At 32.6% G+C, this 26,919-nt stretch overlaps 1 protein-coding gene across 1 annotated transcript in view; it reads right to left on the reverse strand.

Annotated features, from left to right (window-relative positions):
• LOC148621059 (uncharacterized) overlaps positions 1-26,919 on the reverse strand; it is a 52,106-nt gene that overhangs the window by 22,116 nt on the left and 3,071 nt on the right. The window contains exon 2 of the mRNA XM_088575077.1: positions 12,822-12,927. Within this exon, the coding sequence (XP_088431203.1) occupies positions 12,822-12,927 (106 nt within the window). The remainder of the gene's footprint in view (positions 1-12,821; positions 12,928-26,919) is intronic.

Below are 26,919 nucleotides of genomic sequence, written 5' to 3' on the forward strand. Positions count from 1 at the left end.
ACGAATTTTATTAATTACACATCGGAATTCACACTAACAGTAATATTGGATAAGTTGATATTTTGAAAAAAAAAATTTAAAATACAGATGAATGTAATGGAATCTGACTTTTTAATTAATTATCAAACAGACGATGATAAGTGTATTTCAACGATGACATTCGTTTCGCTAGTAAATCAGAAATTTATATCGTTGTAATATTGAGTTTGACGATACTGATGATTGTGGTTTATACAAAGCAGCATGTTATGAACTTATGGCATTTTCGATGTTGAAAAAATAAAGAAGAAATTTCAATAAAACACTCAGTGCAATTCAGTATTTCAAACATGATATAAAACATCGAAAAATATCTTCCGATATAAAAGGCAAGACATTACGAAGTACCGTGTAAAGTGAAGTACATGTATATGCAAAAGCACAACAAATGATTTAAATGCAGAAACATTCATCGACCAAACTATTTTCAAGCTATACTCAACCTCGGACTACTCGAACCCGGGATAACTCGAACATTTTTGCATAGTCCCTTTGACTTGGACTTAACAAGTTCAACTGTATATACCTGACAGAATGCAGATATGCACATGGTTATATTACATTCCACAAAGTTTCATAACAATGTTCCAAGCTGCTGAGCAAAATAGTTTGGACTGATGGAAAGACAGACAGGGTGAAATCTATGTAATAAAATGCTTTGCAAGGCAGAGCTTTATATGACCACAGTGGGCAACCCTGAATAGTTGGGGCAAATACAGACACAACATACAAGCTTGATATTGTTAAAGTTAAGATTGTCATGAAATGTATGACACAGAAAAAGATTCTGATATAGGATGAAACTGTTAAGTAAACTATAAAATTTCTGCTTAAACATTTCCTTAATTTTACCGAATTTTTAACAAAAAATCAAACAAGAGTTTGCCTCCTACGTCAATCTAGCAATACCCCAACTCATCCTGGAAAGGGAAGACACTGGGGGGGATTGGTAAACAGGACTACTGTTCATTAAAAATGCCTAACTTCCTCACGTTTTAACGAATTTAAAAGTGAAATGCCTATTTTTTAAGATTTACATATTAAATTCGATGTTCCAAGTTAAATTCCGACTTGTTCCTAATTAAATTTGGCGTTGTTCTCGGTTAAATTCGGTGATGTTCCAGTTAAATTTTCACTAATTTTGTTTAAAATGTGTCATTAATTTCTTTTGAAACCTATATTTTTCACGAGTGTAGGTGGCACCCTTCATAAAGAGAAAATGTTAGTGCCAGGAGTAAATGCTCTAAAGACGCAGTAATCTGTAAAATTAAAACGTCAACATGCTAAAAGGTGTTGGATTTATTGTTCAATGGCAAGGTATTTCTCAAGGAATAAATGTTGTAACTTCGAATTATACGCATGAGAGCAGAGTATAGATAAAGGTGGAATTCCATCCTCTTATATAATTATAATATCACTTGCCAGATTTTAAAATTCTAGTGTCATTGCTTAATTGTCTCGGGCCAGTAGATAGAGAGGTTGATGCTGTATTTTGGGGGTGTATATTGGTGTTTTGTTTGTTTTAGTTTTTTTTTTTACAGTAAGACAACCATATGAAATTCCGATTTCCTGTATGTCATATTTTTAAGCAGATTACAACAGATTCGGCTGCACACTAGTACTGTACATGGGATTTTTAGCTTATTTATCTATTACAATTACATTGTGCACATTAAAAGTGTGTCAACAGCGGCCGGGTCCATAGATTCCTAACTGCTGGGTAATCTTTCGAAAAAAAAAATAGATATTATATAAAATTGGCAAAATTTTATGACTTATATATTCTGTAGATTTTTGCATGCACACGTTGTTTCTAATGATACTATTTACTAGTATTCGGCAGCTACCTACTGCATTACATGTCTCCACGGGTAGTGCCATAGACCTATAGTTACAGGTCTATAGTTGTGCGGTACTAAAAACTATTATATTCAACTAAACTGTAAAAAGGAAATCTGGATGACCATACAATAATAATTACAATTTAACTTCTGAAATTAACTTTATAAAGTATGTTCTCAAACAAATATTTCAGTTCTACTTATTAAATAATTTTGTAAACACGTACTTCAGTAATTGCAATACCTTTTAATCTTATAGGACTGTATCAAGGACTGTATATAATACACTGTATAGCTTTACTACTTGAGGTCACTATTCCATGGTCAATACATACATTGTATATGCATATATATTCTCAAGCGAATACTATGTAATAACTTTTAAATCCTAGCTTTTCACAATGACAAATTTCATTTCAAGAATAAAAGGGGAATTAGATGAGTGACACAACGTACATGTATGATGGTATACATCAAAATTGTCGTGTTTACGGAAATATGCATTGTCGGTAACTATTAATTTCTAAAGTGTTTTGTTACATATCCATTGCTTTCCACAAAAACTTACTAGCTCGGGAGCAAACATTATAGGAGTTATTAATAAATTACAAGTTATTTCAAGTTTGATGAATATAAAATAAAAAACAAAGAAAAAAAAACAACCAAAAAAAAAAACCAGTTAATTTGATTTAACAGAAGCCCATAATCTTCTCCACTGTGGTAGCAGTTTATCGCGTCCATCAGTTTCCTCCCCTGCAGTGCAACCACACGATGTTAGTGTCTCATAAACTTATTCGGCAAGGTGTGGAGGAAAAGCATTGTTATGCACGACTCAAAACAGCATTCTTCACTATGTATACCTATATATTACGTTTATTGACATACCCGACAGGTGAGCTGTATAACATTCAAATACACACACACACATCGCGAGCACACACTATGTGTCAATTGATTGACGCTCCAGGGCACTACCTGTTAATTACATAAATGAAATACACATTCTGTTCCTAATCAAGTACGACTTGTTGAAAAATCGGAGTCTTCAACCTCGAGGTTTTCTTAGGGGGGTAACTTCTGATGTGATAGGGACAAGCGGCTGTGCTGTTCTACCCAACTGTCAACGATTTTGGAAAAAAATATTAAAAGGCAATTCAAATTATGCTTTGTATGTGTGATATGCACAAAGACGCCACAAGTTTGGGGAACTACAACTTCTTTACAAAAACAATGCATGTTTTTGTTAGTATTTTCCATTGCGCAACAAAACTTTTTTTATGGCAATTAAAGATTTCAGTTTCTTATTCAGCAAAGGAACAACTCAAATATGTATCTCGTTGATTATATATATATTTTTTTTTAAAATCGCTATAAAATACATAATATAAAACATAAACATGAATGTTATTTTTTATTTCTATTTTCAGATGGACGGAATGTGGAGTGATTTTGATAGTTAGCCACTTTACTTAAAGTGTGTAGACTACACGCATAGATTTATTTGTTGCTGGTATATAAACTGATTAACCCTTTATAGATCCTGTCTTAGTAATATCTTATAAAATTTTTCAAAATCACCTTATCAAGTTGATTTCAAACAATTAACAATTCGTTTTCAGATAATCTTTTGTCATTTAAAGATGTGCAATTAAATATAAACTTTAAGAATATCCAAGCGATGAACATAAAATGAATGATACAATAAACATGAAATTATGATGAAATATGAGCGTGAAGGTTCCTACTCATATTGAATACCACACAGGGTTCTGTAACGTGTGAAGAGCGTGGTATCTTTCCCAACAAATTGCACTTATGATGTGCAGTTGGGATTTCAGTATTTTTGTCTAACAATCCCAGAATGTAACATGCCAGGGTTACCCAATGTACACCTGGGGCACACAACCATACTGCTCTGTGGGCAGAGCGCCCCGGCTCCCCAGTCAAGGTTCTAAGCACTATCTAGTCGCCTTTTACGACAAGCCTGATGCTGCTGCTGTCTACTTTGACACCCGGGCTAGAATAGGTTTTAAAAAAAAAAACAGAAATAACCCCCTTTTTAGCTTACTGTACAATGCTATTATCTTAGTAGTTTCCAAAAATGAACACTTTACTTACAGGCTTCATTGTAAAAAAATATTTTCTAATATTACAAATTCCTGATTAGTAAAATTATAAAATATCACACATTTTGTAATATTACAAATTGAATTGGTAATAATAGAAAATGAATTAGTAATACTAGAAAATCACTCTGCAATATTGCAAGATCAGTCACATTTTTAAATATTACAAAATGATTTTCTAATATTAGAAAATCAATTTCTAATATTCAAAAATAGTTTTTTAATAATAGAAATTCAAATAAATTTTTAATATTAAAAATGAATGTCTGGATTGCAGGAAAAAAGCTTGTGTACCCCTTCCCCAATGCCAAAAAAATCTATCCAAGCCTTTTTGTTTGTGGTACATGTATGCTATTTTTATTTCATTTTTTAGTACATCCTACTATTATTCATACTTCTGATAATATATACATGAGATTAAAAAAAAGGGGGGACAAAGGTCATTAAGGCATTAATTGATTATAGTTTCATTTCGCATTAACGTTTTTCAAATTATATTATTTTGGTACTTCTAGTTTGTATAAACCCAATATCTGGCGGTAATATTTATGAAAAATAAAGATTTGTAATACAAACAAAATAAAAAACTTAAATTTTGGTTGGGGGGAGCGTACACCTGGTACACCTGTCCTTGGATTTATTCCGAAACGAAGGAGTTAAATATAAATCCTTGCCAAAAAAAAATAATTATATTTAAAGGAGTAAAAAAAGCAGTCTTTGGTGGTCATATATATTGTTACCTGGGGATACATTTTAGATACTATTATAGAATTTCAGAGACACCAATATTTTGTAAGATTGTGCGTGTCAAAAATCGATGTACAATGTAATCAGTCTTTTCAAAATGCGAATTTGGACTTAAATAGCTAAACATGTTACAATCTTGTCAGTGTAACATTTAAGGGTGATTTTTTTTTTTCTGACTTGTAAATATTAATATTATTTGCGTATACACATTTGAATGATGGTGTATTGTATACCTATATACATGGCGGTGTGGCTTAGCACTCAAACCTCAATTGGTACAGCGAAAAGAGCATACACACTGTGTGCGGTTCAAACAAAAAATATTGGCCCGATACCAACCGTTCCTCCACTACAAATATTTGATGCTACTTCAACCTCTAATCATTTGCATACCTACATGTACCTATATCTCAATTTCATGAAGATTTATCAGTGTCTTTGGAAATACACACCAACTCTTCAAAAATGGAACAGAATTGATTGCATATTGAACTTACCCTCTATTGCATGGTACTTAAAATACTATGCATAGTTTCAAAGCAGTTATCTGATTCGCATAATACCTTGCTACTTCGTGTGGTGGGGTATACAAAACCCAAGATCCAAATAAAAAAACAATATCTAAAAATGTATTTATCAAACACTTGATATATGAACACAAAAAATAATCGGCCCTTGTTATGGTTTTATGGATGATGTAACAGCGCACAATCCGATTACATGTACATGTCCGTAAATACACTACATGTTAACAGACAATTTCGTTCAGTTTTCATGCAGTACATATAAATTTGAAATATTGTATAAGATTCAAAATGTAATACCCATTAAGCGGGGTCTAGGTTAATAATGATGTGGGGGATGTATTTATTTTTTTTCCTCGTTTAAATAAATCTTCGAACTTAAGACTATTAAAACCATGTCACATGTTACATAATTTTGTAATTACATGTGTACACATGAAATTACTGTTAATGTTTGTTCAAGCGTGTTTATCTCCTTTATAATTGAGAATTTAATCTATTTAAAGCAAAATGATGGGCATTTGGTAAGAATCGTCTTTTAAATAAACAAGCTGTTAATACCATGTTTTTTTAGACTTGACATGTATACATTTTTTGGTCTGTAATAAGCGCCCCTTACGGAGATCTTGATTAGTAGATATTGACAGAGCCAGCTTTTGTGAAACCTGACCGAAGAACTCCAACAAATATGTCCTACTACATGTAACAGCCAAGCGGCTGTGTTAATTTCCTGGCTCACGCGCATACAAATGTACCCTATGTGGGTCTGAGAGTATTAAACAGGCTTAAGTAAGTCAACGTACTGAAGAGTGAAACAAAGCTGGATTGGACCCCCCTTTTAATGTGATATGACCCTCCCCTCTGATTTTGCAATGCTTTAAATAAATGAGGTCTTTCACATATGACTGGTCTATTCAGTATACAGTATATTATAACAACTCTTATTCTTTTAGCGGTTTCCATGTATCATGTTTTTAGCTCTGCATGCTCGCCAAGGGAACGCTCTTCTAACACTTCAGAATGTATTTTATAGTGTGTGAAACATCTGAGTGTTTAGAATAAACAAAGCCGATGTAATTAAACGCGATTAGTAGAATTAATTTGGAAATTGAGAGTTTAATAAATATCTTGCATTTATCGTGAAAGTGACTCAATTGGTGTGGTATCTTTGAATGGTGTCGGCTAGCAGTTTCCATTATCTGCTAATGCATTTCGCAGTTTGCAATCTCTTATTTGATGACCTTATAAAAAAACAGCATCAAAAACAATATAGAATACGGACATGGTTAATGGGTGTTTAATGGAGCTTTTAATTCTACAAAAAATTTCTTTTGGAATTAGATAAAATATAACTTTTATGGATATAAACAATGTACATGTATTTCAGTCAGTTTAGAATGCAAGTTAACTGTAAACAGGATTCGGATGTAGCATATTTTGTCGCTGGCAAGTTTTTTTTTCTACAATTACCCGATAAATTGATTACATGTATTCAATAAGATCTGTTTCAGTATAATATTTTTTTTAAATCAAACGAAGGCATACTCAATTCACAAAATATTAATAAAAAATTTTTATAACAACAAAATGTTTACTTTAATATATTTTTTTAAGTAAATGTAAATAATTTTAAGAATCAAAATGAAAACAATAATTTTGATAATATACATTTTTTTTAAAATACACACAATAACATTATCTGTTGTCGCACCTGCTTGCATCAATAGAAATCAATTGTAAACGACCGTTTGTGCAACTTATACCTCCACTTAACAAGTGGACACCTCGTCCGTCCATCTGTCATTTCGGCAGGCCAAATATCGTCGGCTCCCAATATGGCTTGAATGACTTTAAATTTGGTGTTAGGCTTTACCTACAATGGGCATACGTTGTAAGTGATTTTGGATTCTCTCCGATATCCTGTTTAAATTTTCACTTCAAGGGCTCACAGTCAATGGGTTGTTTTTAAATTTGGTGGGTGTCTTGATATAGATGGCGCATACATACGACTTTTGGGGTGATGTCTGATATTAACTTCCTGCACAAGTGGCTAAATACCTAGCGCGACAACGCATGTAATCTTCACGTTCGAAATGTAATTTAAATCCGACCATCAAAAAATGATATATTTATTGATAAATATTTATTATTTTGTTCACATGCAAACACGTCACACTTTGTAGCGACCACTGAGCGTTTTTTTCGTTTTTTTGTTTTTTTGGGTTTTTTTTTAATATTGCGACTGAAGTTCTGCAATAATACATTATTCCTTATAGCCAGACTATTATGCTTTTGTTGATCATTTTCTTAAAGATGGTTAAAAAATTTTTTTTACAATCATATGTTTTAAAATGAGGAGCTGAAATACATTTTTTTTATTAACAAATACCCGTTATAATGTAATTTTTATTTATTACTTTTTATTCATTTTCAATAATCAATTAATATTATCATATATGAATATATGATAAAAATCTCTTTTTTTTGTACGCTAATTTATTACTCAAGTTACCCTGTTCATCTTCAAATTTTACAAATTACCGCGTCTTTAAAGCATTTACTCCGGGCACTAGCATTTTCTCTTTACAAAGGGCGCCACTCGTGAAAAATTTAGATTTCAAAAGAAATTATTGACACATTTTAAACAAAATTAGTGAAAATTTAACTGGCACATCACCGAATTTAACCGAGAACAACGTCGAATTAAATTAGGAATAAGTTCGAATTTAATTAGGAACAAGTTCAAATTTAAATGGGAATAACGTCAAATTTAAATACTCTGTGTATCCTAATTTTATTGTGAATATCCAAATTATAAATCGATACCCTAATTTAATTATTTTACTCTAATTTTAACGGCACAAGTCCGAATTTAACTCGGAACATCAAATTTAATATGTAAATCCTAAAAATTAGGCATTTCACTTTTAATTTTGGTAAAACATGAGGAAATTACGCATTTTTAATTATCAGTGGAAGTAGATGAGAGAAGAACCTGAAAAGAGGATACATGGTAAAAGTCATCAACAAAAGCAATAGGTCAAATATTTAAGCATTCCTTCATATAAAAGCAGAGAAATGTGTTAAGAAAGAGTAATCAAGGGAACCCGTTGTAGTGGAAATCAAAAGAGCACAATCAAGGAATAAAGACCAGATATGGAAATCAGGCACACATAACAATGAACATAAAATAACCAAAATAATATGTACAAAGAAACAAAAGTAAATAAGCAACTCAGACTCTACTAAAAACTGGGCCCAGTAGGATAAGTATCCTCTGTTTTTTTTTTTTAAACACCCACCTGAGGTTCTCATAAAAAATCAAGTCCAGAGTAGAAGAAAGATGAAAGGAAAACTATGACACATTGAACAAATAAGTTTTCATGGTGCAGATGAATACACTGCAACAATCCATGAGTATGTTGACGACCATCATAAAATTTCTATAGTGACGACTTCAATCTTGTAGCAACATAATCTTGTTCTGAAGCCTAACTGTAAGAAGTCTAGTGGGTTACAAGAAGTCTGCATAGTAATGGGAAGCACTAGCATAATGTACGAGTTGTGATATGAAAACTCCATACAAAGGTGCTGAAGGGATGTTGCCAAAAATGAAAGTTGACAATATGGAATGAAAAGTCATCACATTTGATCTCTTAGTGCAGGTCAAGATATCAGCCTGAACTTCACAGTGTCTGTAGTATCCTGTATCTCAAGTTCTTTAGGGCAGATGAAATGTATAAAATCCCTGAAACATGTATTTTTTAACAATAATTCAACATTTGTATAGTGGAAACTGAGATTAAAGGATCTAGCTAAATGTTCCTTCTTTTGGATCAGATCAGGAATAAAGCCTTACAAGGGGCATCAATAGGTCAGCAATTAGAGTACAATTTGTTTTCATTAGAATGCTGTCTGTTTTTAAAAAAACATGTCAACAACACTGGACATATATGTCATCGACAAAGATTTCCAGCATTTTGAAAACATCTTCAGTAATATTTACAAGATGATTTTGGATAGTTTTTTTTACAAAGTATGGGAACTCTCTACCAAGAACTACATATTTGTATCTAGGTGTACTGTCTTTTTTGGAGTAACAACGTTTCATGTTTTTGAGCCAGGATTTTAACTGTGTATGGGGAAAAGACGTATACAGTGTTGAAAAAGCATAGGTTTTAATGCTACGATTTTCTGATAAAAATCTTGAATTGAGAGTTTCCAGAAGATCTTTTGAATTTTTCAGGATCCACATTGAATTAATACCACTACGGGAGAATAATAGTTTTGAGTCAGAACTTTAACTAAGTATGGAGAATAGAAGTAAAAAGAGTTCAGAAATCATAGGTTTTATTTTTTTATTGTATTATAATAATAATCTCGAATTGAGGGTTTCCAGAAGATATCTAGAATTTTTCAGGATCCACATTGAATTATTACCACTACGGGAGTAACATGTATTATGGTAGGACTGGAGACCTTCTTCGACAGCTGTGACTATAGAAGTTTTTGAAAAAGGTTTAGTTCTATATTTTGCAGATCAAGCTATGTAACATTGTTTTTAATCCTTAATAAAGTCATCCTGTAAAATTCCCAAAAGAGGTCTGTCAATGGTCCAAACTTGGTATTCATCTTGAAAGACAACGAAACAGGGCAATGTCAGAGTAAATCTTGGAAGAAAAAAAAATTGAACACACACACTATTGATAGAGGTTTGAACACATTTAAATTTAACAAGTATGGACACAACATTCAAGCTCTGAATTAGGACTGAGATTGAATGTTTCACACAGGATTGGTATTTGCCCAGAAATGATGTGGTCCCTTTTTGGCCCCTAATTCCTAATAAATAGAAATAACATGGCCCAAAATTATTCCTGGTCATCCTCTTACTGTGTGGCATCTTGCGATAAAATTTCAAGGAGATCCTAAATAATAATCAGGACATCAGAAAAATGTTTGCTTCTGGCCCTTTTTTGACCCCTCATTCTGAAATATTTAAAGTCACAACACCCCTCCTCCCACCAAATTAAGCCTGGCCTTCCTTAGGTGGTATGGCACCTTATGTTACAATTCTGAAGAGATTCATTCAAATTTACCAAAGTTATTTTTCTGATCATAAAAAAATTAAAAACACGGATTCATTAAAATTTACTCAAGTAACTGTCTGAACATAAACATTGAATCAATCCAGCCTCTTTTCGGCCCCTCATTCCAAAATTATTGTCCAGACAACATCAGGAAAATGATTGTTCTTGGTCCCTTTTTGGCCACTAACTCCTAAACAGTTCAAGTCCAAAATTCAATCCCAGGCTTACTTCTGTGGTGTGGTATGGGACCTTATGTTGTACTTTCATATTGATCCACTTATACTCAATTAATGTTATAATTTTCTTACCCATTTTGTGCCATCCAATCCTTAACAGCTCAGTTCATCCCCACAAAAATCAATCCCAACCTTGGCCAAGAATTCTAGGGCCAAAAAAAATATGTGTGTTTCCGGTGACCTGACCGATCTTGAAATAATGGCACCACCCTGAAAGATTTTTTCACCAAAAAAACGAAATTTTTAATTTTTAGTATGTTTTGTCTACTTGCGGTCGCAATTACGCTGTGGTTATTTGTTGGATCTTAAAACATAATTCCAAAAGCGCTTTATAGAAGGAGACTTGATATCATTATTGTAAAGCAGAAGAGCGATCTTGATTTACTCCGAATGATTTTTACCTCATTGCGCTGTAAAAGTCAAGAGAGTCTCGAATATAAAAGCCACGATGGCCTGCTTAACAGCGGCAAGCTCTGTCATTGCTATTAAAATAGCAAAATGCCATCACATGGATGCAAAAAACATATGATTGTGCTTTCAAAATAAAATATATTTTACTCTATCGATATGAAAGGCTTGAGTACCTGATAAGGATGTATGGCCTTGGTCATCTTGACCTAAGTGATATGCGAAACACAAGGAGAACAGATAAAAATATAAGTTCCTACTGACTAAGTATAAAAAGAAAGGTAACTGTTACCTCTTAATTAAACAGTACAGAGGGAATAACATTATTAACGAAATCTTGTGTAGAGAAAATTAATAAATAAAAACAGACAATCAACTCCTAAAACTTATTGGAAATATGCAGCCAATAGCCAACTAGAAATTCTGTTGAACCCAACAAGTGAAAATAAATATTATGAAACAATATAAGAATCAAAATAAACGTAAATATGCTGCAGTTCAATACTTAATCATAGGAGGGATAAGACAGATGTTTATTTATTTAAACAAATGCAAATCATGTTGTAAGGTATTGGTATTGAGTTCTGTTGGAATAGGAATATGGACACGTTTTATAAATTACAGTTTATATAATTAAATAAATGCAACGCATTTCAAAAGGTGTATGTATTGAGTTTTGCTGGCATAGGAAAATGGACACATTTATTCTTAAAAAAAATATAACATTTTATTGAAGATGATAAAAAATATCTGAAAATTTACAATATGAATGCGAAAATTCAGTAAATTTAAAATGGGAAACTGATTTTTTATTGATATTATACAAAATACACAATTCTGATACAAAACTTCTAGTTTCAGCTACAGATCAAACTTAAACTACATCTCAGAAAGTATCTCAAGACATCTTGAGAGAGTAATCAAGGGAACCAAGATTATAGCGGTAAACAAAAGAATGTAATCCAGGGACAAAGACCAGACATGGAAAACAGACATACACAACAAAGAACATAAAGTAACTAAAATCATACATACAAAGTAACAAAAGCAAATGAGCAACTCGAACTCCACTCGGAGTATGGACCAGGTGCACCGGTAGGGTAAGCATCCTCTGTTTTTCTAGAAACACTCGCCCAGTTGCTCATAAAAAGTCAAGTCTGGGGTAGACAAACAAGGAAAGGAAAACTATGACCTGTTCAATAAATCAGTTTTCATGGTGCAGATGGATACACCATAACGATCCATGAGTTCATGATGACGACCATAAAACTTCTGTAGCGATGACTTCGATCTTGTAGCAACATAACCCTGTTCCAGAAGCCTATTTGTTCGAGTTCTAGCGCAATACAAAAAGTCTGCGTAGTTTCAGCAAGCTCTGGCATAACATATGAGTTGTGATATGAACACTCCATATGCAGGCGCTGAAGGGATGTTGCCACAGATGAAAGGAAAGTTGACAATTTTGAATGAAAAGTCATCACGTTTGTCGTAAAGTTTGGTCAATAGTTTTCGAGATGATTTTATGTCTTAAGAATTGTCTAAGACAAGGTTTTTGTCTTTTACTGAAGACTTTACTTAAACATATAAAATTGTATCAAGATGTCTTTAGACACTGCAGATCATTTGCTTTCCGAACATGATGATCAGGGAACTTAAACCATTAAAAAAACATTATACAAGAAAAAAAAGGTTTTTTGTAAAATAAAAACTTTTTCTGACCTACCTACCTGCAGTCAAAATTTTTAGGTGATAGGAAACACACATATTTTTTTTGGCCCAAAAAACAATAGCTCATACATAACATACTCACCCACAGATAGCTTGCATATCAGGTGCTTTTCCTTCCTCAGGTGCTAATTTAGATAATATTTCCAAACATTTAGCTACAGCTTGCCTGTCACAGACTCCATATACCACTAAAAAGGAAAAAAAAGAAACATTGTCAAGTTAATAACTACAAGGATAATGCAGTGTGTGAAATCTCCACTGGCCAAATAAAATTGGTGCCAACTGAGGTTAATATTAAATTTTAATAAAAAGTTTCGCCAAGTGCAGCATGATATGACCATAGCAGTTGCACTCAATAAGTGGTAACAACATTTGTTTTTGACACACTACATATAAGGACTTACAGTTCTTCATGGTGGACACACTCATTTGGACACAATATTGCACAATATTTTGAAATTCAATTTAAGTATATAGTCTGCTTTAAGGTGCATTCATGGGTCATCTTGTACCTCATTATCTCACGAACAGTATAAGATAGGGTTATTTTGGTACTTCTTAAAGCTCTTGTATTTAGGCTGGGATTTTCATATGGAATCAAATTTAAACAATTTCAAATCGCAACTAAAGTAAAAAAAGTCCTTTTTTTTTTCTTTTTTTTTTTTTTTGGGGGGGGGGGGGTGGCTTGGTCCCCTTTGGCCCCTTATAATTCGAAAACAGTAAAAGATATTAGAAATCTCATTGAAAACTGGAGGCAAGGACTCCCATGAGGAATCTAATAAAAAACTGTTCAAAATCAGACCAGAAATAATCATGCCATCGTCAAGAAAATAAAAAAAAAAACTTGTTTCTAGCTCATTTGTGTCCCCTTATTCTCACTTGGCTCAGGTCACAAACCCAAAAATCAATCCCAGTCTTCCTTTTGAGGTATGGCAACTTGCAAAACAATTTCAAAAAGATCCATTCACTTACAGTCAAGTTACTGTCTGGCCATCAGGAAATGGATATATCTGGCCCCATCCCCTTTTTGGTCTAAGATTTCTTAAAAGTTAAAGTCTTAACCCCAAAAACAAGCTAAGTCTGACCATTGCGGTATAGAATATTGTGTAACAATATCATAGACATTCCTATGCTTTTACTGGAGTAATATAGATACATTCAATGAAAAGCTTGTTATAGGCCCCTTTTAGGCCCCTAATTCTAGGTAGAGGCCATAACCCCCAAAATCAATACCAACCTTTCTTTTGTGGTTTACAACTTTGTAATAAAATTTTATTCAATCAACTAATTCTCAAGTTATTGCCAAAATCCAAGTGTCTACAGATGCAGACAATGACAATACAGACAGCAACGACGACACAGACGATGATTACAGCGCCATACCAATATACGACTGCAAATTGTTTGCGTACGTGTAAAAATAGGCAGGTCCTGGACTTTTCTTAATTTCAAATTAATGGACCACTAGTAGAAAATCAAAAGTCCCAAATAAAGTATCAATTAAATAGGGCAACTAATATAATTGCTACCAATAAGAAAGTATAACAGATGAGAGCAAGCCTGGCCAATTTTATTTCAGACAGGGAACATATAACTTCTGGTGCAAACAAAGCACTTGGTAAATGTTTATTTATTCTTTGAAAGGGCAACTAATACACAGTACTATAATACATACCATTAATCAAGGACAAAGAAGCAAAATAGTTAAAGGATTGTTTTCTAAATATTTAGATAGGACAACATAAATACTTGAGGTACTACACAAAACATCATTTCAGGGGAAGCCTGCCTAATGTTTGCACTGAACAATTAAAATAACTGAAGTTCCCATCTAAAAATATATGTATATCCATTGAATACAAGCTTATTGATTGAGTCATTTCAAGCCATCACACACAGATTCTCTATGAACTGTTCATTTAAGTTGGTAATATATCCTTGGAGAATTATTTAATCAAGGGAAACATATCTCCCGTTCTACTATATAGAAAATGTTAAAGCTGTGTGGTCATTTCGGTAAATGTAGCATCATTTGGTATCATAATTGACATCCTCACAATCTTATTTACACTGTTGAACAACCAAACAGTTCACATGGGAAGAAAAAAAAAATATCCTAAAAGATGAAGATACCACAAAAACAAGACAATATTCAACTAACGTCCACAAATGAAAAAAAATGCCATGATGGAGATACTAAACATTGATCTTTGCAGTAATAAATTTCTTGTAGTAGCCTTATGATATACATTTAAATCAATGATAACCAAATCTACATAATGCAGACCTATGATCTGTCTGCCCTATTTTGACCCTTTTCCCCAGCATGTTCAATTTATAGGAAATGTGAACATTTCTACCAGATCTAATGAAATATTGTCTGACATTTTGTAATGAATGCATATATCTATTGTGACCTTTGTACACTTTGAGCACTTAGCTTGGCTTTTGTAATTTTATGTACATAAGTTTCAAATTGAGGGTGTTGCTCCTTCTGCTAAATTTATAACAGAGCACTATTGTTCATTGGAAATAACTTTTACTTTTATTTAATCTTTAAATTTTGGTAAGTAAACTTTTGAATTTCAAGTTTGTACCATTTTGTCTAAACTGCAAGGTTATCATTGTGGATGCCCAGTATCAACTTTGTGAGGAATATTCTTTGGTCCCAACCCTAGTCCTATCTTTGGGAAGTATATGTCAAGTATGCAGATCATCTGGCCCCTATTAAGACAAAGGGGCCTCTTGTAAGGGATTTTTCATTGACAAATTACATGTAAATATTTAAGACAAGGGGCAAACAAATCCTAATATCTTAAGATAGGAATATTACACTTTCCATTGATAGTAGTGTAAAGTGTGATTAAAACCAAGATCAAAGTTCTTAGCTCAAATTAAATCTGATGCAATTGGGTTGTAATTCTCATTCTAGTTTCATTTTCCTTACCAGAACGTATGGAGTATTGAAATCAAAAGACGGATCTGCATTTCATTGTTTACTTTCAGGATCTTGAAACACTGCATTACAGTGCAAGTTCTTCTATTTATTCCTACTTTTATCACCTTCATCATGTAAAAATTTATATTTGTTATTTTATATAATATCCCGTAACTTGTCAGCGTCAGCCTTTCCAATCACTGGTTTGGCCATGACCAGCCAGAAAGTTACAGGATCTCCTGATACTCAAGCCAAAACATACAGTTGTGTATATCATAAAAATCAATAACAAATCCAGATCACATGAAAATATTATTCACCCCATACAATTTATAGACTAACATTATTCACTGTTGGCTTTTTCTACAAATAATTGAGTAATAAGTTTCTATATGAATCATATTACTAGTTAGTATGAAGACAGCATTGATAAAAAACAACAAAAATCATTTTAGAGTAAAATTCAGTGGTGGATCCAGGGAATCACCTCATGGGGCTATCAGGGAGCCCAGATAAAAATCCTTAATAATCATATCTTTATGTATTCAATTAAAAGCAAACCAGAGCTTATGATGTTTGTTATTACATGCATTTGTACCGAATGTAAATATAGTTTTCATATTTGTATTAATGTATGCACTTACATACAAAAAATGCAGTTTTCATTTATCAAATTCTACAAATTCATAAACGGGCAGGACCTAGGCCTCCCCCTTCGGATCAACCTATGAAATCAATACCATGAAAATCACTGTACTAAATCAAATACACAATTTTACAAGATGATCATTGTAACCGCATGATCAGTAAATGCAGAGTATATGAAGAACAAACTCTGTCAAAACCACAATTTTCTACCATTACATGTTTTATAGGATAAAAAAACAAGGCATTAACAACACATTAATTCAAGTTATATGTACATTTTACTAATAGTTATTGTGTTGAATTAGCTACAGTGAAACCTAAAACTAACCCTGTAAAAACCTGTAACCTGTGTAGACTAGGCATCTTCTGAAGGTCACTTATGTAAGTTTCCCATCATTTTGAACCTGTGTAAATTGATCACCTGTCAAACTGAGCAAACCTTTCGGTCCAAAAGAGGTTCAGAGTTGTTTCACTGTAATTATTCATTTCATCTTTCTTGCAAAAGATTTAAAACTAACTAAACTAGCACACCCTATATCCAAACATGTTTGGTTCATGCAATGATGTATACATCTGGTCGAGAAATAACTCCTGTTTGTTTTACAGGGCTACAGCTACAGAACAGTTTCAAATTTACTAATCAAATAAGAAAGCAGCCTTTGACATTAGCAGGGTAGGTCTCGAACAAAATCACTGCCTATTTCAACAACTGGGATAAACCATTTTGACTCAAAGGTTACCCTGAAGGTCAACTAAATTTTATAGCTAGATTTTCAACCAGGGGTCTACAAAAAAGGCCGTGGGAGGATTTTCTTTTTTATTTCTTATTTTCTTTTCTGTCCTGTGACTTGTCTAGAATTACAAGATGGAATTGTCATTTTAAACCATTTAACACTTATATAGATAGATCTTTTTCTGTACAAATTGATGTTAAACCAATGTTTAATAGTCGCATACCCTTCTTTTTTCTTCATATTTAGACTGACCACAACATTAGGTATAGTTAACACCATTTTTGTTACAAGGAAGTGTAATAAACACTCTAAAACCTTACCACACCAGCCCGGGCATATAAAAAATCCTGAAATTGTAAATTTTTTTAAAAAATTGGAGCGAGAGTATTTTTTAGGGGCAGGCAAGGATGAAAATCTATCAATTAATTTAATTGGCCTCAGATGGCAAACTTTTTCTTTGTGAATTTTATGACTAATGTGACAGCAGTTGATTTTTTTTTCATTTGAATGCTAATGCCATCTCATCTCAGTGGTATCTGTGAATCATGGTAAAAACCAATGGCACTGGTTTAGGTTATGGAATATCATTGGTTTTACCATGGTGGTGGTCTCAAATCTATAGAGGAATGTTAATTTGAAACAGTCTTCTGAGTGTGACTCGTCTGCCAGACTTATATATGGTCAGTAAACTTAAAATAGATAGGCTATGTTATTCTTAAGCTGTTTCAACAATTAATTAAAAAGAAAACAATGTTAAAATGACTTAGGCTTGGCTGATGTTTAAAGATTTCAAACAGAATGCCTATAAAAAAAAAACAATCTCGATCTAATCAATCTTCACCTCTGGAGGTGCTTTATAATGCACCCATTTAACTTGGGAGACATACATGTATTTTAAGAGCCATTTCCAGATTGAAGTACATTGCTCTAAAAAAAAATAACTGATATTCATATATGCATGTAAAAACATTTAAGGAGGTAACATGTCCATGGAGGACCCATGCAGTGGGTGGCACATGCCAAATTTTGTTTCCAAAATACATGCATGTTCATCCAACAGAGGTCACAAACCCATGTTCTGGAATGAATGTTGGTTTGTAATTTACTGAAATGGTAATAATGGAATAAATTATATAGAAAGCATGAGAAACTTTAAAATGAAGGGAAATAGTTCTTTGATCTGGTTAGTCTACTCTTTAAGGAGCGTTGAAACATATTCTGATTCATCCACTTTTGAAACAGGAAAATCGCTATCCTCCCTGACATCAAAACGAATAAAATATTACATACAAATTTACTTTGTGCCCATCATATTATAAGATCTGCCTGGTTTCTACATGTATAGTCTATTAAATATCAGTCTATACGAAACTTGTCGGACCGTCGGTCAAATCCGATAAAATTGCTGCCGGTTCGATAAAGATCGCTCCGATATCCGGACCAAAAGTCCAACATCGTTTTCAAGTTTTATTGTACATTCGTCATAGAGTTGTTTCCCCTGAAAAATACAAATGGCCGGTCGTGTACGAAACTGTTGAAAAATGTCCTTTTTGGTACAAGATCACAATTAATTCCCCTTGACTTTTCGTTGTATATGAATATAGTTGCCTATTATTAATTGCAGAAATGTAGGGCAAGGATCAAATTTACAAGGGATTTTTTTTCATTATGCAATTTTATGTAGAAGTTGTGATTTGGTCGTACGAAAGAAGGTCAACATTTAGGACATTTGGCAGTGGTCACTTTTCATGTCTACGGGGTCTCTGAAGCAAAGTTGCTAAAATAAAAAATGATGGTGAATTTTTCTGCCACTCTTATAGAAATCTGCTTTCATACATGTTTCAATATTGGTGAAGTTTGAATGAGTTTGAAGCAGTGGAATTTTTTTTTATATGTCAAGATGGGTCTATGAAATGCACTACGAAATTAATTGTGTCCTCGTATCTTTTAAGGTATACAGAGGGTGCAGTACCCGGCAAAGCAGTTAAGATTAATTATGACCAGAGAGTGCTGAGACTAATTATGAAATTGATAAATGTTTTTATTGATATATTAAAATTTCCTTAATTCAAAGTTATTTTAGATAAATCAATCAATGTGTAAAAATCAGAAAAAAAAAAAAAAAACAAGTGAAAATTTATTTTGCTTAAAGACTGGAATATGTGCCTTCTCTCATTCCCATGAATCATTACATATAGACTAGAACAGTTCAGCTTAAAACTTTCTGTGGAACTTCATCTCATGATCGGACATCACAGACACTACTAGTACAAAAAATGTACATGTCAAAGGCTTAAAAATAAAACACACATATTGGAATATATCTTTTCAATTTTTTACTAATCACCACAAAAGCTTCAACACTATTAAAGGAGAATATTGCGTAATTATGAAATAACCAATTTCTTATCACTTAAATGAATAAAAGTTTTTTGGACCAGAAAAACTTCATGCGGTCCAGTAAAACAGTAAGCTTTACAGGTCTGAATGACCAGTAAAATAAAAAAGTTTTGCGTAGACTGAAATATATGAACCTCCATGCCCTGACCTTCTAATGTAATTGTAATTACCCTATCCTGACAATATTGTTGATAGATTAGGTGACATAAAACTATTTTAAAAGTCTTGAGGCCACAGAAAATTTGTATATTAACAGCATACATTTACCTAGTAAACATTGCAGGTGAGGTTAAGACCTATATACTAGATCAACATTATGTGTAACTGTTTGGCATCTACTGAGTTTCAGGGCTCACATGGGATGCAATTTATATTTTTTATGAAAAAGTAGGGGTATTGTGGCCTCAAACAGGAGAGAGTTCAGAACAATTATATACTTGCAGATATTAGAATTTTTTTTTAAATTTGTCAGGGACAGGTTCAGGATTTGAAGTCCAAGGGTTGCAGGACACAAAGCAGAGTGATGCAAACATTTGTTTAGTGCAGTTAGTGATTTTAAACATGTGTTACTAAAATTAATTCCCCAGTTTCTCCAATATCTTGGTTAAATGTCTTTTTTATATAGCGTTTTAAGTCTGAAAATTTCAGGGGTGGTACACCCAAGCAATGACCCCCAACTAAATCCTCCCTGGTTGTCAAGGGTAAACTAGGTTTTTAGAGTGCTCATGGGTGAATTAAGACCAGCATCTTCAGGGGTTGCATTTTTTTTTTTACAATGCAGGAACCTTTGGTTTTGTAGGAGGTACTTTCCATCATTTTGTTTTAATACTGAAATTCTGGATGTACTTTTCAGTAGTTTAGAAGGGTAAAAGTACCTGGTACTGCCTCTTAACGAAAGGCCTGCATCTTAAACAAATACAGGTACCGGTATTAATTGAAAACCAGCTGCTTATTTCATTGGATTATACAATGTAGTAGGTATTCACAAAATTTTAAAAAGCCACATATTTCAAGGTTTTAAACTCCTTTATTGTATATATTGAAGAGAAAAAAGAGCCTTTAGTACAAACTTAAAATTAAAAAAAAAGGACATTGTAGGGTAAGGTCAATCTTTGGCCCACTGCATGACTGGAAATTAGAAATTTGAAATGGATAATTTTTTTAAGTTTTTCTGTTGTTTAGGATATTAAATGAATGGTTTAGCATATTCAACCATGTTGATAATCATATCATCTTTCAATGATTGAATATTAGATGTCCCAAATTTGGAAATTTACAAATTTCTATCAAAATTACCAAAATTGGACACTTTTTGGAGCATTTTTTCAATTTTCAAGTGCCTCCACTAACTAGACCGAAAATTAAGGTTCATAATTTCTCAATGATAGGAGATATCCCTGAAACTTTGAAAATAACAAAAGTTTCATTGAAAATTTGCATATTTCCCAATTATGTTGATTTTGCAGATTTAAGGCTTCCATCAAATTGAAAATGAAATAGTGAAAATGTAAAACCAAATAAGAAGAATTTAACCATCTTTTTAAAGTGTGTATCACATTTTTGCTATTTACTTTGAACTTTCTTAAAATAGGGAGCAAAATATAGACCATATTGTACCTTACATGCAGATGATATCCCATAACACATCTGAGGCCTTTGTTATTGAAAAACTAATTGTTATATGACAAAACTTCTGACTAGAGATACTAATGTCATCATAATTTGTTTTTCTTAGTTTTCCCGGTCCATTTACCTTTTAAATGAAATTTAACCAAAAAATTTTGAACTAAAATTTTAAAGTTGATCTATATGTGCTGTTTAAGTTCCAATTTTGTACTTTTTAACAAGAAGCTGTTTATAAAATGACAGTAAATCAACTGAATTTTCTATAATGTCCCTTTTTATTGCCACAAAAATTTTGAACCTTAAAAACAATAATGGCAAAAATTCTGAAAATCTAATCAATTCTCTTTGTACGTTTCAGAAAACAACACATGAATTTGCAAACACTGTTTAAATTACAGCATGGACAATTTTTGGCAGCTGCCCAACAGCATGCCATACATCACCAAATTAATAAGGATTTTCTCATCTGAAAGTTCGGGCCTGTCAACTTTAAAGCTTCTGTAGTGTATGTCTATACTGGCAAAAAAATTTTAATCAAGGCTTGTAACATACAGTTATCTTGATCAATTTGAAGTTTGATGGAATTATCCCTAGGATTAGGCAATTATATTCCAAGACTAAGACTGAACAGCACACCTTTTGCAAAGCAGTGTATGTGAAATTGGTTTATATATTATCAAGCAAAATCTCTTAATTTAAACTTTTCTTCTATTTAGGCAACTAGAAAAAAACTAGATAAAGTGATGCCCCTGCATTTAACCTTCATACAGCTATATCGTAATTCATAATTGTAAAAAGCACTTTGTCAGATGTGTTATTGTGTCTGTGAGACACAAATGATGCCCCCGTATGTGGTTTTCAGTAAAACTCAGCATAGCAGAAACGAAACTTTAACTCAATCTGTAACTAATCATGACAGACTCACATACCAAAATTCAGTCAAATATCATCAAGCATTTACAAAAAAAAAGCGAAAAACTATTATTTCAATACAATTTTTTAAGTACAGGGCCCATTATTTTGGTAAAACTCAGCGTACAAGAATGAAACTCATACTCAATTTGTAACTAATCATGAAAGACTCACATACAAAAAATCAGTTCAATATCTTCAAGGGTTTACAAAAAAAGTGCGGAAAACTGTTATTTCCATGGAATTTTTTAAGTCCAGGGCCCATAATTTTGGTAAAACTCAGCGTAGCAGAACAAACCTTTAACTCGATCTGTAACTAATCATGACAGACTCACATACCAAAATCCAGTCAAATATCTTCAAGCATTTACAAAAAAAAAGCGAAAAACTATTATTTCAATACAATTTTTAAAGTACAGGGCCCATTATTTTGGTAAAACTCAGCGTACAAGAATGAAACTTATACTCAATTTGTAACTAATCATGAAAGACTCACATACAAAAAATAAGTTCAATATCTTCAAGGATTTTCAAAAAAAAAGTGCGGAAAACTGTTATTTCCGTGGAATTCTTTAAATCCTGGGCCCATAATTTTGGTAAAACTCAGCATAGTGGATCGAACCTTTAACTCGATCTGTAACTAATCATGAAAGACTCACATACAAAAAATAAGTTCAATATCTTCAAGGATTTTCAAAAAAAGTGCGGAAAACTTATGGGACGGACAGAATTACAGACAGATGGAATTACGGACAGACGGACAGGGGTAAAATAATATGCCCCCCAACTTATCGTTATAATAAAATACCAAAGGCATTTTTACCAGACATGTCTGTCAGTCCTGCGGTATTTCGTTTTTACATCAACAGTAAATCATCCGAATTCTTTGAAAAAAATATTGTAGATAACCTTAGAAATTTTAAATAATACAAACTTGTAGAAAGCATGCTGAACAGAAAGCCAATTATGATGCATTACACAAATGATTCCAGGCAATTACCAGTTAGGCTTAGTGATAATATCATTTTATCAGCCTGTGGATATACTCTCACTACACATGTTGTGTATAATAACTAGTGAAGCAGTTAGGCAAAAATGCAACCTTAAAATAACATTCCTATATTATCATCTTACTCTAAATAAATGATTAAGAACAATTTACGATCTTACCAGCACAGATCATAAGCTATACCAAACCGCTTGAATAGTGTTTCCATTACGCTAAAAAAAGTTTGTAGTAGATGATATATATTCTTAAAAGTCTTTATTATCGGTTACAGTCTGACTTGATTTGCGTACCAATGGTGGATCCAAGACACCACCCCCTTTTTTTTTAAATTTCTCAATCCATCCCCGCATTCTAGATCAATTTAGTAGAGTTAATATGTACCAAATTGCTTAGTCATTTATGAAAAGGAATGATTCTGCTTTATACACAAATTCATATTTTACCAATTTTTGCCTACCCAAACACATTTTATGGTAAATAGTAAAGTTCAAGCTCTTTATAAATGTAGCCATTATATAAAACTAACAATGGTTTTTCTCTAAGAAATTAACTCACTTTTGCTTTAACTGTGGATTTTTTTTTTTTTTCAAATGTAATTTGTATGCTATAAAAATTAATTGGTAAACAAAATGAGATGTTAATCAATAATTCATACTATGTCAAATACTTTAGCATTCATGAGAAGGGATTTGAAAAAATATATTCTATATTCAAGAAATGCAGCAGCCATGAACAGCCAGGTCTAGACCTAAATTACCAAGGAACATTAAATCAATAGATAGCTATTGTGGTTAGCTTTATATAATTGCCATTGATCAATATTGACCTTGGAATGACATTTTGAACAGTTAACACTGGTTTCATTTTCCATCAGATGATTCCTATTCAATTATCTGCAGAGTCCATCTTTTAAAGGCTCTGCAATGATACAATCTTCAAAATGAAAATGTTCCCTTTTTTTTCTTTTTAACCTTGTAAACCTCCACAGTTATACAGAACCCATCCCTTATCTTTCACAACTCTTGGCCATATTATTATTTATTGAATTTTCATGGATCCATTCAATTGTGTCTTGCCCATGCATTTGTAAATGAAAAACTGTAAAGGTTTACATAGTTTATAAGAAAAAATTATCTTTTCCTGGCTACAATTGATTACATGTATATACATCATTGTCTAGCAGTTACTGATTTAGCATAAATACTTCAGTATTCCAAATTAGTCACCACCGCTCATGGTATTCATGCAGTTTTCATGTTTAAAACATGTGTCTGTTTGGTTATGTTCCAACTATTTATTGTAAATGTATCGGTACAATGAAATATTGTTATTTGTATTTGTATTTGTAAAAATAATTCATGTGTAGATAGAAAAAGCATCGTTTGTCTGGTAGGTTTTTCAACACACCATGAATCACTTTACCACTGGCAGTATCTGAATTTCATAAGGACCAGTACTTAAATCCACAGAGATTAAACCTTGAACATTAAAAGTTACATATCACATGCATGTTAGACCTACCATTGCCTTAATGTTTTTTAAGATCTTTTCTAGGCCTTTTTGTAAAATGGTGCTTGAGATAAATTTGTTATGAACGAACTTGACTCCACTTAAACATAATCAAGATTTGTAATCTTGTATGAAAGAGTAATCAAGGGAACCAAGGTTATAGCGGTAATCAAAGAGTAATCAAGGGAACCAAGGTTATAGCGGTAATCAAAAGAATGTAATCCAGGGGCAAAGAACAGACATGGAAAACAGACATACCCAACAAAGAACATAAATTAACTAAAATCATACATACAAAGTAACAAAAGTAAATGAGCAACTCGGACTCCACTAAAAACTGGGAGCATGTAGCAGTTTTTATAAATACCAGGCTGGATGCTGGAGATTCATGCATGTCAAAGACCTTAAAAGGTCTCCAGTCAGACATAAAAAGTATTGAAAGAAAAAATATAGTTTGATCAGTAGGTTTCTCTGCACCTTGAATCACCTCAGCGTTTGGCAGTGACTAATTTTATATGAATTTGTATGAATACTTCTGTATAAACCTTGATGTAATTATTTCAAATTAACCTTAAACATACAAATGCAATACATATGATACACACTAAGTACTCTCAAGTGTCACATATAATAATGATATACCACCACCAAGTCTCATGAGACACATGACTAATAATGATATACCACCACCAATTCAAGCTAAATTTGCTGGGAGTACAAACATGTATGCTATGTTGGAATCGATAACACTTAAGTTTCCTGTTACAAACTGATGTGATTCTTATGTTGTAGGTTTGGACTAGTTTCACTGTATAAGATCACTACAGGGGAAGATTAGTAAAATCTGTAGACAATTATTAACATCTTGGTTTAACTTTTTCATCAAATTGTCGGTAGAATGTTCAACTCAGGCCAACCTTTTGTTTTATGCCCCAAACAAGACTACAAATTGTAGGTATTTTTCAACATCCATTAACTTAAGGACATCATAAAAGTAGATTTTTCATCAACTTGACTAATGGGACAAGGTTCACATACGATACTGTGTAAGTCATTAGGGTAGTGCCAAATTAATATAAGTTAATCAAATACTCAGAATTTTTATTGCACTAGAGTAGATATCATTTTATTCAATTGCACTAGATTAAATTCTGGTTAACTAATTATGGCAATGATGGGAGGCTTGAATTACATGTTAGATATATTAGATAATCACTTTTAATGGTAGTTAGCAGGAATGGTTTTGATTGACAGATTTTTAAAAATAATTCCTGACATTCAAAAAAAAGTTAAGATTAAAGGTTTAAAGACCCCAGCTTTAAGTACAGTCGTACTCGAACTTGTCAGCCATTTTGTCAGCTTGGGTAATAAAAGATGTCAAAAACTAAAACCCTATCATTCCTAATGATCTAGTCAACCTAGTACCGACAATGAAAACAAATCCAGAAATCTACAAACTTCAATTTCTAAAACTCCCAATAAATCTAACACATTTAAATGGTCCCTGGGACTGTACTAAGAAACAAATGTGGGTAACCAAAGTTGCTAGAACCTTATTTTGACTAATCCATATGGTTATCCTTTTGGGTCTTGCACAGATAAAAATGTAGGGAATTTATATGACATTCACTGATGCAATTAGTTCCATGTCTTAAGAACTCATTTATCCATATACAGACTACTTCAGATGACAAACACATTCAAGACTCCAAGAAGATGATCAATCAGAAACAAAAGTGACAAGCCTGGTCACCTGTACATATATCAGAAAATTCATATGGACAGAAATGCTGTTTGATAGGAAAAGGTACAGATATGGTGAAAGATCGTATAACCTTTGTAAAAACAGTAAATACTTACTGAGATCACCAAAAGTTCTTCAATAAGTGTAAACACACCTTCAAGTAAGCTAGGAGAGGCCCAAACAATGAAAGTAATAAAATCCATGGTAACAGAATGATGATACTTTTTCAAAATAAAGCTTCAAATAACGAAGCGAAGACACATTAATAACTAACATTATCAAACACTATTGACATTAGGGCGAAATCATCCATTTCTAACTACGTATCATACTGCAAATGCAACATACAACTTTGAAATAGTCGACAAACATCCGAAATTGATAAATTTAGATTAATAATAAAGTACATGTAATAATTGTAAATGAAATGACTTTCATCAAAGAGAAAGGCAAATAAAACAGAAAAATATATAATTTGTTGACGTGGCAAAAAAAAAGGGGAGTGCAATCAAGATGCTTCACTTGGTCAGTCTACAAGTGCCTGCATACCTGTTAATGAGGTTGATTAAGACTAGTAAAGATTCATTGTGCGTGATCTCCTGATAACCACATCTGAACCTGTCTTTAATCATAAAACAATCACAAGAAAAATCATAGCCT

This window comes from Perna viridis, chromosome 3 (genome assembly GCF_037379345.1).
Source record: "Perna viridis isolate PV_CMFRI_1.1 ecotype Kerala chromosome 3, ASM3737934v1, whole genome shotgun sequence".
In the NCBI taxonomy this organism is placed as follows: domain Eukaryota; kingdom Metazoa; phylum Mollusca; class Bivalvia; order Mytilida; family Mytilidae; genus Perna; species Perna viridis.